This window comes from Hemitrygon akajei, chromosome 14, assembly GCF_048418815.1.
Source record: "Hemitrygon akajei chromosome 14, sHemAka1.3, whole genome shotgun sequence".
Lineage (NCBI taxonomy): Eukaryota > Metazoa > Chordata > Chondrichthyes > Myliobatiformes > Dasyatidae > Hemitrygon > Hemitrygon akajei.
In genome coordinates this window covers 25,274,495-25,293,484 of record NC_133137.1, presented here as the reverse complement: position 1 = coordinate 25,293,484, position 18,990 = coordinate 25,274,495, and the positions used below count along the sequence as shown (strand labels likewise).

At 43.9% G+C, this 18,990-nt stretch overlaps 1 protein-coding gene across 4 annotated transcripts in view; it reads left to right on the top strand.

The window, feature by feature from the left end:
- The first annotated feature begins 2,964 nt into the window (after nt 1-2,964).
- Nucleotides 2,965-18,990, top strand: part of rasl10a (RAS-like, family 10, member A) — a 72,551-nt gene continuing 56,525 nt past the window's right edge. For all 4 annotated transcript variants that reach the window (XM_073065708.1, XM_073065706.1, XM_073065705.1 and 1 more), the window contains exon 1: nt 2,965-3,222. In XM_073065708.1, coding sequence (XP_072921809.1) covers nt 2,998-3,222 — 225 coding nt within the window. In that variant the 5' untranslated portion in view covers nt 2,965-2,997. The remainder of the gene's footprint in view (nt 3,223-18,990) is intronic.

Here is an 18,990-nt window from a genome sequence, read left to right as displayed (position 1 = left end):
GGAGGGTTATGGGCTGAGTGCAGGTCAGTGGGACTAGGTGAGAGTAAGCATTCAGCACACACTAGAAGGGCCGAGATGGCCTGTTTTTGTGCTGTAATTGTTATATGGTTTATATGATATTGTAATGAAATCCAGACAATGATTTTTGCATTATGTAGAAGATTTGATGAGGACATACCTTAGAAGTTGCAATGAATGTATATAATAGTCCAAGAAACAGAATTTAATGTTTAAAGAGAGAAAAAGATGGTGATCCTTTTATAAATTAATAAATCATAGCTTTAGCCACAAGCAAAATCCCGGGTCTTTCGGTCTTGTTAATGATTTACTTAATATGAGCCCATATTGCTGTGGAGCAAAAAAGAACTGTTGCCAATGGCAAAGTGAAGTGTATTTTCCTAATTCATTATTTTGTGCAAATCCAAATTAAATTGTCTATATCAGCAACTAATAGAATAGCTGGACTGTAGTGGATACTTGACAATGAAATAAAAGACAAAAACTGCATGGAAGTGGAACAGACCTAATGAAATACCTCCTCGGCTCTGCCCTGAACTGAGGCTGTGGCCTGTGGCCTGCTGCTGCTGTAGTGATGCCTGGCTTTGTGCCTGTAGACTCACTTTTGTAACAGTTCAGTTCTGAACGCTGTTTGCTTACTTTTATTGTTTGCACAATTTGTTTTTTTCTTTTTGTGCGTTGGGTGTTTGACAGTCTTTATTTAATGCTTTTATTTATGGGTTTCTTTGTTTTGTGGCTGCCTGTGAGGAATTGAATCCCAAGGTTGTATAATATATACAATACATACTTTGATAATAAATGTACTTTGAACTTTGACCTAACTCTTCCATTCTCTGACCCAATAAAGATATGAAATCACGGAATGATAGGACACGAAAGAGCCTATTTGGCCCATTGTGCCTGTTCGGCCTTTGTTTAAGGTGTCCAATTATTCCCAACCCCCTTCTCTTTCCCTTGCAGATGGTGTTTTGAAATATATTGTGCTCACAGTGTTCTGCTCAGCTGCTGCAGTTGTTATGTAATTCACTTTGAATGTTGCTTCATGTCCTGCCAAAAGTAAGTTACAATCAAAAGTAATTTCTAAAGCGAAATGTTAAGTGTTAATGTGAGAAGACAGGGTGTTCTGATATCTAACTAGTTTTAAATCAGGTTGGGTTAAGACTGTGTAATTACAGAGAGCACAGTTCTAGGCAGTGATGATCCTGCTTGCTACAGACATGAACCCCAAAGAACTGAGCAAGTCAGGCAACATCTATGGAGGATACCAAACAGTTGATATGTTTTGGGCTCGAAAGATGACTGTTTATTCCCCTGTATAGATGCTGCATGACATGCTGAGCTCCAGCATTGTGTGTGCATGTGTGTTGCTTGAGATTTCCAGCATCTGCAGAATCCCTTGTGTTTATGACCCAATGTGTGATGTTTAAAAATGGAAGGATTCTAGTCTCTGTGCCAGTTTTGGATAACCAGGGATCTTTTTTCATGAAATGCACCATGTAATACTTAATCAGTAATGAGGAAATGGCCAGAAGAACGGATAGAGGAGTTGCTTACTAAATGGACAAAATTACACTATGTCGTAAGTAGAATCATTTAATGGTTAGTTTATTTCAGATGAGATAGAACATAAACAGTCCAACACAGGAGCAGACCCTTTGGCCCATCATGTGCCAATCCAGCTAAAAAGTAGATTAAAACCTTAAAAACTAATCCCTCTTACATACACAATGTATGTAAGATGTAATGTCAAGTTGCATTATAACCTCTTGACTTTTGTTTAACTAAATTCTAATGGCACTATGTTAACGAAGGCCTGGGGAATTGATTCTAGTCATCCTGGCCAATATCAGATCATCTTGTTCATACAAAATGCTGGAGGAACTCAGCAGGTCAGACAGAATCTATGGAAAAGAACAAAGAGTCGACGTTTCGGGTCGAGACCCTTCAACAGGACCGAAACGCCGACTCCTTATTCCTCTCCATAGATGCTGCCTGACCCGCTGAGTTCCTCCAGCGTGTTGTGCGTGTTACTCTGGATTTCCAGCATCTGCAGAATCCCTTGTGTTTATCATCTAGTTCACGTCGCTTTTCTGTTTGTAGGAGCTTACTGCATGGAAATAAGCCATCGCCTTTTCTACATTTCCATTGGTTGAAAAGCACTTTTTCTAGTCTTCCCACTCGGCAGATTGGGGCTAAAGTTCCCGCGTATTACTTGAAGTCATTTCACACACGGCTTAAGACCCATTGGATTTTGGAGGTGGTGGTTACAGGGAGCCTCGGTGAGCAGAGAGGGAATGGGTGCAACCTCACCCTCCGCAGACCGGCATTGAGTTTGGAAATGCAGCGGCGAGCAGCTCTCTCGAGGGCAGGAAACGGCTCCCCTCCCGGGACACGGAGCTAAAGGGGTTAAAGGGAGCCCCGACTTTGCCGGCTCCACTCCTGGGACACGGAGCTAAAGGGGTTAAAGGGAGCCCCGACTTTGCCGGCTCCACTCCTGGGACACGGAGCTAAAGGGGTTAAAGGGAGCCCCGACTTTGCCGGCTCCACTCCTGGGACACGGAGCTAAAGGGGTTAAAGGGAGCCCCGACTTTGCCGGCTCCACTCCTGGGACACGGAGCTAAAGGGGTTAAAGGGAGCCCCAACTTTGGTGGACTCCTTCGGTCCGTCCCCTCGCCGGACTTCGAACGCTGTGCAGAGGACTGAGAAATTTTGTATGATCTCGGAAGAGACTCGACGCAAAGGGGGAGAGAACAGCGGCGTCCGCAGTCCACGGTCTGAGCTCTGAGCCGTCCTGCCTAATTCACTCTGATTGCCAGAATCCCCCGGGAGAGGGAGGGAGGGAGGGAGGGAGGGAGAGAGAGAGAGAGAGAGAGAGAGAGAGAGAGAGAGAGAGAGAGAGAGAGGGGGGAGAGAGAGAGAGAGAGAGAGAGGTGTGGGGGGGGGGGAGAGGGAGAGAGAGAGAGAGAGAGAGAGAGAGAGATGTGCGGAATGGTCGGCACCTTTACAATTGTCGTGCTTGGTTCCCCTGGAGTGGGTAAAACAGCCATAATCCGGCAATTTCTTTACAACGATTTCAGTCAAGTGTACACCCCCACAACTAGCAAGTACGTCCACAGACCCTCGGTAATCCTGGATGACACCATGTACGACTTGAAGATCGTGGATGTGCCGCACATCCCGGCTTTTCCGACAACCGGCGCTCAGGTAAGGGAGAAACAGCTTTTGCGTTTTTTTTCACCCCATCTCTCACTGTGATCGTCATTCCCTCAAACTTCTCACCCTCTCTGCGAATCGGGCTTCTACCGATTTCGCCCCAAGTTCTGTTTTTAATCCGAGAGCAAGTGAAATGCGAGAAGAACTGGTAACCCGTGCGGTGAACGTCCACCGGTTTATGGAACAGATCGAACATTTTCCATCTGATTTAGTCTGCATATATCACCAAATGATTTCGAGTAAAATCTACTTGATGCGACTGACATTAAATATAAACAAAAGAGAGGGCGGTTGATTCGTGGTTTGACTCGCGTGACCGTCAGACAAAACCCGGGTGGGAGTGAATTTTTATCTCCGGTGAGGAATTGCGTACTCTCCCCTTTCCAGTCGATGTTCGGACGCTAGATTGTTTATCCCCTACCGTGGGGGGGAGAAAGATTATATGAGCAATTCTGAAGTGAGTCCAATATACATCGTCTATTGGGTTTATCTGGTGGAAACTGAGAGTTATTATCGGCTCCATTAAGTTTATGAAGGCAAAACATCTGTCACGGCAAACGAGACACAGTGAATAACCTTTAGGTCCCCTCTATCACGGGGACTGCAGATGCGATATGTGATGGTTAAATTGTTCGGCGGTCACTTTATTAGGTACACCTGCTTGGCAATGCAAACATCTCTAATCAGACACTGGTGTGGCAGCGGCTCGGTGCCGAGTAAAAACGTAAGCAGACCTGCTCAAGAGGTTCGGTTGTTTTTCAGGCCAAACATCAGGATGGGGAAAATCGGTGATCTCAGTGACTTTGACTCTGGCAAAAGGTACCGAAGCATTCGGGCTCTCCGGACCAGACCGTGCAACAGTTTCTTCCCCCAAGCCATCCGACTCCTCAATACTCGGAGTCCAGATATCGACATCATTCATTATTATATTTGTCCTCTACTGTGCCTATTGTCTTGTTAATATAATTATTGTACTGCCCTGCACTGTTTTGTGCACTTTATGTAGTCCAGTGCAGGTCTGCAGTCTAGTGCAGTATTTTATGTTTTATGTAGTCTAGTGTAGCCTTGTGCTGTCTCGTGTAGTTTTGTGTTTCATGTAGCACCAGGGTCCTGGAGGAGCGTTGTTTTGTTTTTACTGTGTACTGTACTGGTCGAAATGACAATAAACATGACTTGACCTGAGTATCTTAGAAAGTGCTGATCTCCTGGGATATTCACACGCAAGTCTGCGGAGCAGAGTTTCCGAACTGGAGGCCACCCACCTCTTGCTTAATGGTACTGGTCCCTGGCATTAAAACCCCCTGCACTAGAGTTTACAGAAAAACAGTAACTAAAATCCAGTGAGCGGCAGTTCTGTGGGTGGGGATGCCTTGTTAACGAGGGAGGCCGGAGGGGAATGGCCAGACTGACAGGAAGGCCGCTGTAACTCGAGTCACCTCGTGTTGCGGAAGAGCATCTCTGAACACACAACACGCCGAACCTTGGGAGTGGACGGGCTACAGAGGCAGAAGACAAGAACATACACTCAGTGGCCATAGGAGGGAAGTAAATTAGTCAAGATAGTTCCACAATGTTTAGATTTTGTTTATTATCTTGCTCACATAGCACGGTGTACTGGGGTTCTGCACACACATTGATGAACTTAATTCTCCGATAAAGAGTAAGCTGAGCTCACTTCAGGGCGATTTAAGATTACAAAAAGGGCTTAGAAGATGCTTACAGTGAAAAGTAATACTGATGACTACAAATTTTTGGGAGTAGTAATGAGTCTAGGGCATGCACCATGGATAATGTTCTAGGGAGAACAGAGGAACTTTGAAGTTGAAGTCTATGGATAGGTAGATAACATAGCCAGGAAGACATATAGGATACTGGTCTTCACCAGATGCTGCACTGAATACTGAAGAGAGAAGTTATGCTCCAACTTTATAAAATCTTGGTCAGAACTCGGCTGGAGTACTGTGTCACCATGCTTTAGAAATGGTGTGACAGCGATGGAGACAGTGCAGGGGAGTTTCACCAGAATGTTGTCTCAGACAGGGCAGTTCAGTTATAAGGAGAGATACAAGGAGGTATGGCTGTTTTCTCTTGAGCAGAGGACAAGTTAAGAGGGTTAAGACAAATTACCAGTTAACCGACCAACCGGTACAACTTTGGACTGAGAGGGAACAAGAGAACCTGGAGGAAACCCATGCGTTCATGGGGAGAACGTACAAACTGCTTACAGGCAGTGGCGGAAATTCAACCCGGGTCACCTGTACTATAAAGTGTTTTGCTAACTTCTACACTACCTGATTGAAGTAGATAAAATACTGTGTGGTACAAGTAGGCTAGGCTGCAGGAAACCTTTTCCCATATTGGAGGAAGATAAATCTAGAGGACTTCAATTTCAAGCGATGGATAAGAGATTTAGAGGGAATATAAAGGGGTTCTTCTTCACCCTGAAAGTGACCAGGACTTGAGAAGTTTCTGTGCTGTTGTGCTCTATGACTCCATGGTAATTGTCTGGAATGCACTGCTTGAGAGAATGGTTGAAGCTGGGTACCAGACCATGTTTAAAAGGTATCTAGATGAGCTGCTGAATTATCCAGGTGTAAAAAGACAATGGACCAACCACTGGGAGGTGAGATTGCTACAGAAGGATGCCAGGTGATCCACATGGACGAGTTGTGTCAAATGGCTTGTTTCAATGATGTATGTTTCTATGACTCTAAATATAAATTAGGCTTTAATAAACACAGTAGAGATTTCAGGCAACATTTGCTTATCCAGAGAATGGTGAGAATACTGAAGGCGCTAACATAAAGCTGTTGTGGCAATGAGCATAAATCAACATGAGGAGAAAGGAAAAGCAGGCTTTGGTGATGAGGTTTGACACATAGGAGTGATGGGAGGCTCAGATGGAGCATCAGCACCAGCGGTAACCAATTGGGCTGATTGGCCTGCTCCTAAGCAGTTAGTTGCTTGTTCGTAATTCCAAGAATTACCGTGAAAAGTGGGAATGTTCTTGCCCCAAAAGTACTAACTCAGTCCCTGCACAGTCTGATAAAGAACTTACAGCGTTATTTGAAAAGCTGAACCAATAGCAAATAAATTTACCTAGAAACCGCATCAGTGTAGCCAATTGGAATATACCATTACTAATGCTAAATCGCTCATCAGACAGCCAATAAGCAACTCCTGTCTCTGCAACTTTATTAGTCTGACTGTGCAGTTAAAAGCATTAATGTGTAATGGCTCAGCTGAAAGTGTGGAATGCCTGTTGTGTGCTCAAGGCCCGACACAATGTGTTTAATTCTTCTGCCTTGTGCAAATAAAGACGTTGACAGTGTTGTTTATAGTAGTTTATGGTACCTTTATGTTAGAATTTATCACCAGCTGTCAGCCACATAATCCGCTTGTTGCTGTTGTGAAGTGTAAAAGGAAAATGGGCCTGTGCTAATGAAATGTTCTGGAAGGAGAACAGTATTTTGCATTGTAATATCAAGTATTAAAACATAGACACACACAATTGAATATTAGTGTTAAATTGTAGTGTTTTAGTTCCTTGCTTGTAATATTACTTGACATTAATAAATACTGTTAATGAGCATGGAAGTAATCAGGCATTTTGCAAAAAAAATTATTAATCACTACGTGTGTCTGTTTTCACGTATCTTACAGAGGCATAGAGTGACACAGAACAAAAAACAGCTCTTCTGCCCAAATTGTCCAGGCCGACCAAAGAGCCCGCCTAAGATAATCCCATTTGACCACGTTCGGGCCCCATACCTCCCTTCAGGATATCTTCAAGGAGTGATGCCTCAAAACGACGGCATCCATCACTAAGGACCCCTCTCACCCAGGACATGCCCTCTTCTCATTGCTACCATCAGGGAGGAGGTACAGGAGCCTGAAGACACACACTCAATGATTCAGGAACAGCTTCTTCCCCTCTGCCATACAATTCCTAATTGGACATTGAACCCATCAACACTACCTCACTACTTTCTTTACTCTTTTGCACTACTTATTTAACTTTTCAAATATATATATTTAATGTAATTTATGCAGTTTTCTATTGTTATGTATTGCATTGTACTGCTGCCGCAAAGTCAACAAATCTCACAACACATGCCAGTGATTCTTAAACCAGCTTCTGAACTATTCCTAGCCTATATTTATCCAAATGTCTTGTTATTTTAACTGCCTCACCTGTCTTTCTAGCTGCTACTCCATTAATGTGCAACACTCTGTGAAATGCCCCTCGTGTTCCTTTTAAATCTTTCCCCTCTCAGCTTAAAAGCAATACCCTCCGGTCTTTTGTTCCTTTCCTTGTGTGTGTTCACCCTATATATGCCCTGCATAATTTTATACACCCCTAGTCTCCTACATTCCAAGAAATGTAGTTCTAGCCTGCCCAACCTCTCCCTATAACTCAATCTTCAAATCCTGGCAACATCCAGGTCATTCTGAAGAATGAGGGGTGACATCATTGAAACCTACTGAATGTTGGAAGGCCTCAATAGAGTAGATGTGGAGAGGATGTTTCCTGTGCTGGGGGAGTCTAAGACCAGAGGCCACATCCATTTAGTCCTCTTCTGCCACAAACTGGTGAACCTGGAATTCATTGCCACAGGCGGCTGTGGAGGCCAAGACATTGGGTATATTTAAGGCAGAGGTTGATAGATTCTTGATTAGTCAAGGCATGAAGGGATAAAGGGAGAAGGCAGGAGATTGAGGCTGAGAGGGAAAATGGATCAGCCATGATGAAATGGCGGAGCAGACTCGATGGGCTGAATGGCCTAATTCTGCTCCTACATCTTATGGTCTAAATCTTTTTTGTACTCTCACCATCTTAACAACAGGATGACCAGAAGTGTACCATGAGACAAGCAAGCTTACCACCCCATCTTCCTCCGCGCCCATCTCATAATTCTCCATAACCTCCGTCATCTCCAAAGGGATTCCACCACCAAGCACATCTTTCCCTCAGCTCACCCCACCCCCCCCACTTTCTGCTTTCTGCATGGATCCCTACACAACTTCCTTATCTATTCGTCCCTTCCCACTGATCTGCCTTGTAAGCAAGACAAGTCCTACACCTGCCTCTACACCTCCTCCCTCACTACCATTCAGGGCCCTAAACAGTCCTTCCAGGTGAGGCGACACTTCACCTGTGAGTCTGTTGGGGTCCTCTGCTATATCTGGTGCTCCCACTGTGGCCTCCTATATATTGGTAAGACCTGACATAGATTGGGAGGCTGCTTTGCCGAGCACCTAAGTGGGGTTTCCCAGTGGCCACCGATTTAAATTCCACTTCTCATTCCCACTCCGACATGTCAGTCCATGGCCTCCGTACTGCCGTGGATGAGGCCACACTCAGGTTGGAGGAGCAACAACACCTTGTATTCCATTTGGGGAGCCTCCAACCTGATGGCACGATTTCTTGAACTTCTGGTAATGGCCTACCTCCCTCCTTCACCATTCTCCATTCCCATTTCCCTCTCTCACCTTATCTCCTTACTTGCCCATCACCTTCCCCTGGTGCTCCTCCCCCTTTTCTTTCTTCCATGACCTTCTGTCCTCTCCTATCAGATTCCCCCTTCTCTAGCCCTTTATCTCTTTCACCAATCAACTTTATTGCACCCCTCCCACCTCTCCCAGTTTCACCTATCACCTACTGCCTTGTATTTCTTCCTCCACTCTCCCCACCTTTTTACTCTGACTTCTTGCCCTTCTTCTCCAGTCCTGGTGACGAGTCTCAGCCCGAAACGTCGACAGTTTATGCTTTTCCATAGATGCTGCCTGGCCGGCTGAGTTCCTCCAGCATTTTGTGTCTGTTGCTAGGAGACCAAGAGAAATGCATTTTAAGGATCATAAACCAACATTGTACCTTGTGGGACTTTATTCCACTGGCTTTCTCAAAAGCCTGGCAGCCGGAAAAAAAATGGTGCTGAGGATTCACATAAAAACCACTGTTAGTTCAGCATTATCAGTTCAAGTTTAGAAATGGAATGCTAACTAGCTCTTCACTATTCAGTTGCAAAACTAGTTTAATGGCACTTGACTCTAGATATCATTGCAGAAGGAATATTTTCAGCTCACAAGATGATTATGGATTTTTTTTTACACGTTCTGGTTTTCAAAAGCTTAGCGTAATAGAAACACAATTAAGCTATGGCAAGATCAAGTTGATCGTGGGAAGATTTGTCCATTTTAAACAGTCCTTAGTAATACGGTGATTCCCTGTCTGTAATTTTCTAAAATTATTGTTCATGTGCTTTGTTACCACAAAATTATGTGGTATTGAATTCAATTCAATTCAAAAATTATTTATTGATTGATATACAACATGGAATAGGCCCTTCAAGCTGTGCCACTGTGCAACCCCTCAATGAGCCTAATCATGGGACAATTTAACCTACAATTAACCTACCAACCGGCACGTCTGTCGTTTTGACTTCTGGTAAGATGGTGGTGCGTATACACACAGCGGCCTCTCAGGGGACAACCAAAGGTGCTTTTTTTCCTTTGCTAAATGTGTTTTTATACATGTAATGACTAGTCTTGACTCAATAACTATGTGTACAACACATCCTCCTCATCAGCGAGCTGCTCATTGTTCAGAGCAGCCAGCGGGGGTGTTGTAAAAGCCGGCCGGCGGTTCAGTCAACAGGCCAGCGAAGGCCAGTCGGGCCAAGAGAGTCAAGTTTGGCCGTCGGGCTGAGGAAGGGGAGGAAGGCGAGTAGGCTGTTGGGCCGAGGTGGTCAGTTCAGGCCGAGAGTCTGCCTGTCGGGCCGAGGGAGTCAAATTGGGACGTCAGGCTGCAGGGGGAGCTGGACTGGGTTTGGAAGAGTTGACTTGGGTGGAGACCATGCTGCTGCCTGCTACTTGGAGGCACCGGAGTTGGAGCCTTCCAACTGGCACGAAGGTGGCGTGTAGTGAAATGGCGAGTGCCTGCCTTGGACATTTCACTTGGACAGTGATTGCTGATTCCCTTGTTTGGTGGGGAGACAGGCGGTGAGGCAGCAATGTCACCTCGGTTGTAGCGAAGACTAGGCCCCAAGCCGAGGGCTTGCATTGTAACCTGGTGTCCAGGCTTGGTTGGGGTTAGCCTCACCTGTCAGTGCTCCCCTACAGCGTGGGATTGGTGGAATTACAGGCTGGACTGCCGGAATTTGTTGCTCAGGGTCTTGGACCAAAAACATGTTTTATTATGTGACCATGTTCTTTTTTTTCCCTTTCTCGCTATTTTGAATGCACGTGTATGTTTTTGCACCTTTGGCCCCAGAGGGTGCTGTCTCATTCAGTTGTAACCATGACAATTAAACTTGATTTGATTTTGACTGTGGGAGGAAACCAGAGCACCAGGAGGAAACCCACAGAGTCACGGGGAGAACATATAAATTCCTTACGGGCAATGACAGGATTTGAACCTGGGTCACCTGTACTGTAAAGGGTTGTGCTAACCACTACGCTACCATGCTATTAAACTAGCAAGAGTGCAGAAAAAATTTACCAGGATGTTGCCTGGGCTTGGGGGCCCAGAGTTGTAAGGAGTGGTTGGGTGAACTTGGACTTTATTCACTAGAATGTAGGATCAATGGATGTCCTGACAGAGGAATCATGAGTGCAGAGACAGGGAAAAACCATGTTGTCTTTCCCTCAAGGAAGTGGTGCGAAGATCAAAAGGGCAGAAGTTTTAAGATCAGAGGTGAGAGGTTTGGAGGGACATCGGAGACACGAGATTCAAAGTACATTTATTATCAAAGTACGTATGCAGTATAGAACCCTGAGGTTCTTCCCACAGACAGCCACGAAACAAAGGGAATAACGGAATCCATCAAAGAAAAACATCGATCCCCAGAGCGCAATAAAAAACGAGCAATAAACACAGGATTTAGAAACGCCCACCCACAAAGTCATTGAAAGAGTCCAGGCAGCTCAATTCACTTCAGTCTAGAGCCATGTTGTTCGTTATCTGCAGGCCGCTCCAATTAAAATCGCACAAAAAAAGCAACGACCCGAAGCCAGAAACACATCAGAACGTGAACTACAGAGTAGAATCCACAAACCACGTCGATTAAACCTTGCCCGAGGCCCAGAACTCCGACACCATCTCCCAACAGCATTGGACGAGAGAGAGAGAGAGAGAGAGAGTGAGAGAGAGAGAGAGAGAGAGAGAGAGAGAGAGAGAGAGAGAGAGAGAGAGAGAGAGAGAGAGAGAGAGAGAGAGAGAGGGAGAGAGAGAATTCGAAAGCAGGGACCTTCCTCCGGCAGCATTGAGCGAGAGGGAGAGAGGGTTGTTGTGTATTTGGAATGAGTTGAGGCTGGCAGATTAACAACACTTAAAAGGCAGATAGTTAAGTGCATGGATAGATAGGAGAGGTTCGGGCCAAATGCAAGCTAGCTGGGCGAGACTTGGATGAGTTGGGCTGGAGGACCAGTTCCATATACACTCAGTGGCCACTTTATTAGTTACCTCCTGTACCTAATAAAGTAGCTGCAGATTGTTGTTTCGTGGTCTTCCACTACTGCGGTCCATCCACTTCAAGGTTCGATATATGGTACGTACAGGGGTGCTTTCCTGCACACCACTGTTGTAATATGTGGTTATTTGAGTTACTGTCACCTTCCTGCCAGCTTGAACCAGCCTGGCCGTTCTCCTCTGATTCCTCTCACTGACAAGGCGTTTTCACCCACAGAGCTGTCGCTCACTGGGTGTTCTTTGCTTTTTGCACCATTCTCTGTAAACTCTAGAGACTGCTGTGTGTGAAAGTCCCAAGAGACCATCAGATTCTGAGATACTCAAACCACCCCATCTGGCACCAAAAATCATTCCACGGTCAAAGTCACTTGGATCACATTTCTTCCCCATTCTGATGTTTGGTCTGAACAACAACAGAACCTCTTGACCACGACTGCCTGCTTTTATGCTTTATGTTGCAGTCACATGATTGTCTGATTAGATATTTGCATTAATGAGCAGGAGTACCTAATAATGTGACCACTGAGTATAGCATGAATCTATGAATGGCAGAGTTTAGTGATATTCTACAATTCTCTCTTCCCGTGTTAAGATAAACAATATTACAGAGGTGTTACTGGTGGTAAAATGACGCTTGCAGTTTCTGCAGCTCATCCCAATTTGATCAATTTTGGTGCTTTTTTTACATCCACTACATTATTTGTTTTTGTTTTCCTGCTCTGTTGGAATTCATCATGACAGCAGCCCAATTTTTTTCCCGAAAGAGCTAACAGTTTGTTCTGATTGCTGTAATTCATGTGGACAACAGCGATTGTAAAATGAAGAAATTTTTTTGACAAAAAAGAAGCATAGCTCCTTCTCCACATATTTTTGCATCTATTACAGCCATGTAATGGATTTAATTAAAGAGTGATTTCGGTGCCTTTATACTAAAGTGACGCTAGATCTCCCTATGGCCCGGGAGCTCAGTGATTATTTTATTCTTCAATGGCATTTGATTGAACTCTTTCCTCTACCATAAATATCAAATCCTGCCTCTACGCTATCCCCTGATGGATAATGGATTTCCAAAAGATTTGATGTAGCTTATTGGTCTTGGCATGTGAACAAGGAAAGAATGCCTTGAAATTGGCCATTTATGTTGAAACTGTAATGGCAAGCTGGCATTACACAAATGCTGTAACAGCTTATGAAACCTCCCAGGGAAAGCTACATTATCTTAAAAGGCATTCATCTGGATGATTGATTTTTATTCTGAATGACATTGCATGCATCTAGAACCTAACATTAATGAAATGAAAAATTTTGCAGGGATTATGTTATATCATCAGAAATAATGGTATTCATTGAATATCAGACATGGGTACCCACCCATGTGGTCTCTCTCAGTTACAGCTGTTGTGCTACATTCAGGCTACTGGAACAATCAGAATTATGAAAGCAGATGATAACTAATCCAATGACATGATAGATTGAATTTTTTTTTAAACCAACATCATCCAATACTCTCAGCACTGTCAAAATCAAAACTTTAAATACTTAGTAAATCTCCTTGGTACATAAAAGTTATAACACACAAAGGGTCCATTAAGCTCGCTATCTGTCCTATATAAATTGAACTGCAAGCTACTTCTATGACCTAGCTCTTCCATAATCTGACTCATCATTATGTGCCATGTTGTATGATGAAGGTCTTTCCATGACCACCCTTGTCCTTGGCTAATTTTTCTACAGAAATGGTTTGCCACCACCTTCTTGCAGGCAGTGTCCTTACAGGACGGGTGATCCCAGCCGTAATCAACACCCCAGCCTGGCGTCAGCGGTCACATAACCAGGACTTGTGATCTGCACCAGCTGCTCGTATGACCATCCACCACCTGCTCCCATGGCTTCACATGACCCTGATCGGGGGCTAAGCAGGTGCTACACCTTGCCCCAGGGTGACTTGCAGGATAGCGGAGGGGAGGACCGCCTTGCGTCTCCTTTGGTAGTGTTACGAACCCCGTAACTGGGTCACTTACCAGCAAAGATGGAGACGTCCGTTGAAGTCTGATGATACTATTTTTAACAGTATTTATTAGTAAAAATACACAAAAATAATATCAATGCAAATATACAGATAATATACGTCGTCAATACTAAATCTAAAAGTGCGGGTATAATAATAATCAATAAGAAATAAGCTCTATCGTTGTCTAGGGGATAATGTATTGTCTGATGGAAATATAAAATTCACTCAGTTCATGCAGGCTGCAGCCATTGGGTTTGCAATGGTTGGAGAGAGAGAGAGTTTTGGGAGAAAAACTTGCCGGCTTTCCTTTTATGATTTCGATCCGTCCGGAGTCTCGTTGTCGTGGCCTTTCACTTGTGGCCTCTCCTTTAGCTAAACCATTCTTCCGTGGTGAGCCCGCCAATCCCAGGCAAGGGAAGGACACACACGAGCCCCCACTGGCTGTCGCTATTAAACGCTGTCACGGGATTTCTAGCATTTCTCCTGGTGCGTCTAAAGGGGTTGTTCCCCAGACCCTCTTTTATCCTTACTCACGGGGTCTCAGATGTCAATCAGGTTGGGATGATGCAATCCCTCAACCAGCCCACTCTGGTCGTCCCCTGAGGGGTTTCAATGAATAGTACAGTACTCAATACACAATTCCGTCTCGAAGAGACAATAGCCATTATCAGTGGCTTTGTTTCGCTGAGGCCAGGACACATTCCAAACCTTGTGGATTCTGCGTGTCTCTCTCTCATTTCCTGGGTCCCAGACCCGAATTAATAGCGATCTTGCGATTCTCAAAAAGGAGGGGGCGACTTTGCACCCTTCGGCCCCTCAGAGTTGCGTCACATTCGTAACAGTAGAGACGTATTTCCACCCCGCCACCCAATAATCTGAATATTCCCTATTTTATAAGAATATCTGCTTTTTTCTAAAAAGATGGCATGCCATTTCTTGACCTCAGCAGTTTGACATTGTAAAGCATTCCATAACATACGTATTTCAAATTAAAGAGAAATCACTGTTTCTCTCCTTTTTCGAAGGAAACAAATGTCATGGGTTGTAAACTAAGCTGGCAATTTGCTATTACCTCTTTTACGCAATTACCCAATGACAGGGTTCACCCTCACATTTTCTATATTAATTAATTAAAAGTCTTATCTGAATAATCTGGTGACAATAGCCCTAGCATCTTAAGCCTCTAGCTTCATTTGTTGATGAATTGTCCCAGTGAATCTATACAGTGCCTATAATGTGGCCTGCACCTCACAATTTCTGCAACATATTGTAGTATTTGATCTTCACATTCCTTATTAAATACATACTCCCTCCAAAATATGCAATATGTTCATGTTAATAATGAAGTTTTCTTCAATGGTTTATTGGCTATTAGTCTAAGACTTGAAACATTACATTGCTTTGAATATTCAGTCAGGCAGTTGTGTCATAGGCTTCCAGATTTTGATCCACTTACTTGAGATCTTATCATTCCAAAAATGTATAATGTTGAGTGTAGCTAACCCAACTCTCAAATTCTTTTTCCCTCCATGACAAATGACAAATTAATTGTTGTACAAAATTGTGGATTTTTCATATTCTGAAATTGAATCTGATTATTTCACACAAATAATTTCAGGTTGATGAACCAGCCTGCTGAGTTTTGCCAACCATTTCTGTTTTCTTCATTTAGTATTGCTTCTTCTTCAGTCTGTTTCTTCTGATCTGTTTGAACTGATACCATGAACTAGTCTATTTCATTCCCTATAAAATCCTACTACACACAGAAGAAATGTATTGTGTGTCACATGCCTTAGATTTAATGTTTACAAAAGAAGAATTGTTTTATTTTATGAAACAATCTAAATCTCCAATCAACGCAAAGCAACATAAATAATACTTCTTCCCACACTGTGGAACAGATGAATTCTCAGTAAGCAGTTTGCACCACCTCCCTGTGACCACATGGGTTTCCTCTCAAAGTCTGAAAACGTACCAGTTGGTAGGTTAATTGGTCATTGTAAATTGTCCTGTGATTAGACTAGGGTTAAATCAGAGGTTGCTGGGCTCAAAGGGCTGGAAAGGCCGATTCCACGCTGTGTCTCAACAAATCAACAAGGAGTGGGAGTAGAATCATTTAATAAAATCATGGCTCAGATTTACATTCCCAGTCTCCATCTTCCTCCCCACTAACCTTTAACCCCTAATGGTTTTCAATTCTTTCTGTTTCTGCCTTTAATATATTCAAAGACTTTACTTCTTTGAGGAAGAGAAGTTCCAAAGACTTGTAACCCTTTGAGAAAAATCTCCATTTGAAATGGTGGACCCGTTAATTTTAAACAGTGTTGAGTCTGCTATACATTCCAATTCCAGTCAAACCCTCACAATCATTAGGGTTATAAATTCTTTGTAATTCGTCATTGCTTGGCATATAACAGTTACATGTCAGATGTGTCTTCTTGGCTTTGATACAGAGTGGATCTGTACGTGCCCAGTTGGATCTGACAAAGTTCATAAATCCCTGGGTACAAGTTGCATCAGGTTCATCCAGCTCTTGGTAGGTGTGCTTACACATCACCTTTGGTCGGCTTCATTGCTGGTGAGTGATGGGTGCGCTATCTCCAGAGGAGAAGCTGTATGTTACTGAAGAAGCCAGGAGGGAACGTGCATTAATTGAGGGCGGGCAGGGGTCTGAGCTGAGAAGATGGGTAAAGGGCGCAATCTGGGACCAGTAGTCACACTGGGAACCACAGAAGCTACCCTGAATCAGGGACCTGGGGTATCAGATAGACCTACGTCCTTGGAGCAGTCCTGGTTGTGTAGGGTTTTATTTTTATAGTCCAGCAGACCTTCACTTGTGAACTGCTTAGAGCTGACTCGAGGTTAGGAAGGAGGCAAGCAAAATGCTTTTCTGTGATTATCTGTGATCGTGTCCACGAGCATATTAAAGTAAAGCTCATAACAGCTACTGAGAAAAATTACGCCTCACTGATAAAGTTAGGCACTTTGTTCATTCAGTTACTGATACTTTTAAATGTATCCGTTTTATTTCTGCTTCCATTTTACGAGGAAACAGAAGAACATTCAAATTTCAAAGTGTATTTAATATCAAAGTATGTGTACATGATACAACCTTGAAATTTGTCTGCTAACAGGCAGCCATGACGCATAGAAGCACAAATAAAACCCCGTTTAAAAAAAAAAGACGGTCAAACACCCAATGTGCAGAGAGGTTAAAAACAAATCACGCAAACAATAAATGCAAGCAAATAGCATTCTGAACTGAAGTCCACAGAGACGGTCCTGTCCATACGTAGACCCTTGGTTCAGCACAGAGCGGAGATAACTGAACCTGCCCGTCCCTCGCCTCTGACCCAATCACCCTGTCCTCTTCAATCTGGCCTGGCGCTTGAATCACCCAAACATCGGGTTCAGTTGCTTCGATACGCTTTAGGGCCTGGACCCTGCTGCCTCGATTCGGCCAGTACCCAGCCTTTCTGATTCAGGACGTATAATTGTCTATGGTTAATATAAACATATTTTCAAATTGTCAATCCTGATTTCCTTTGAAGAGTAAGCATTTATTCCCAGAAATTACCTTTGCCTAATGATTATACTCAGTAGTAGTCCTATATTTGAAAAACACCAGTGTTCTTTAAAGGCAACACGAGTGAATCTGCAGATGCTGGAGATAAATAAAAACACAAAATGCTGGCAGAACTCAGCAGGCCAGACAGCATCTATGGGAGGAGGTAGTGACGACGTTTCGGGCCGAAACCCTTCATCAGGAGTGGTAGTGTTCTTTATGCTGGCCACTTGTGATCCAAACCTCTTTCCTGATTCTGGGAGATTAAGATGCAGAAAACTTGAATGTGTTCTACTGTTGCTAAGGAAAAGGTTGTATCAAAGGTCAAAGCAATTACCTCTTGGGTCTCATGGGACAGCTCTCAGATATTATCAGAAAATTATATATGAGTTCTCGCCACATAAATTGTACCCAGTGATTAAAATTAGGTACAAAAGAATTAACAATCTGTAACACTCTTGGAGTCATAGAAAACTACAGCACAGAAGCAGGCCCTGTGGCCTATCTAGTTAATGCCAAAACCATTTTAAACGGCCTACTCCCTTCAGCCTGCACAGGGACCATAGCCCTCCATACCCCTACCATCCATGTACCTATCCAATCTTCTCTTAAATATTGAAATCGAAATCACATCCACCACTTGTGCTGCCAGCTCATTCTCCACCTACCACCCTCTGCGTGAAGAAGTTTCCCCTTAAACTTCTTACCTTTCATCCTTAACCCATGACGTCTAGTTGTAGTCCCACCCAATCTCAGTGGAAAAAGCCTGCTTGCATTTTCCCCATCTATGGTGGTGGCATCCGTCGGTCTCGAGAGACCATGGATCTGTGCCTGGAGTTTCCAGGGCGCAGGCCTGGGCAGGGTTGTATGGGAGACCGGCAGTTGCCCAAGCTGCAGGCCTTCCCCTCTCCACGCCACCGATGTTGTCCAAGGGAAGGGCACTAGGACCCATGCAGCTTGGCACCGGTGATGTCGCAGAGCAATGTGTTGTTAAGTGCCTTGCTCAAGGACACAAACACGTTGCCTCAGCTGAGGCTCGAACCAGTGACCTTCAGGTTACTAGTCTGATGCCCTGCCCACTAGGCCACGCGCCAACACCCCTATCTATACCCCTCATAATTTTGTATACCTCCATCAAATTTCCCCTCAGTCTTGTATGTTCTAAGGTATTACTGGTGTTATAATCTGCACAATTAACAATTGTACCCAGAATAAATTGTAAAATTTTAGATTAGCTTGGACATCTGCATTTTAGGGTTTTTTTAAAAGTCCTCACAACTGTGGAAGTGGTGATTTGAATTTGTGCAATGAATTCACAATGTTAATATAAATTTTCAGGTTTTTGGTTAAGTCCATAGACATAGGAGCAGAAAAGTAGTCCATTTGGCCCTGCCAGTCAGCTCCACGATTTCATCATGGCTGGTCCATTTCCCCCTCAGCCCCAATCTCCTGCTTTCTTCCCCTATCCCTTTATGTGCTGACTTTTCAAGAATCGATCAGCCTCTGCCTTGAATATACCCAATGACTTGGCCTCCACAGCTGCCTGTGGCAACAAATTCCATAGATTTACCAACTTCTGGCTAAAGAAATTCCTCCATATCATCATTCTAAATGGACATCCCTCTATTCTGAGGCCACGTCCTCTGTTCTTAGACTCCCCCACCATAGGAATCATTCTCTCTACATCCACACTATCAAGACCTTTGAACATTC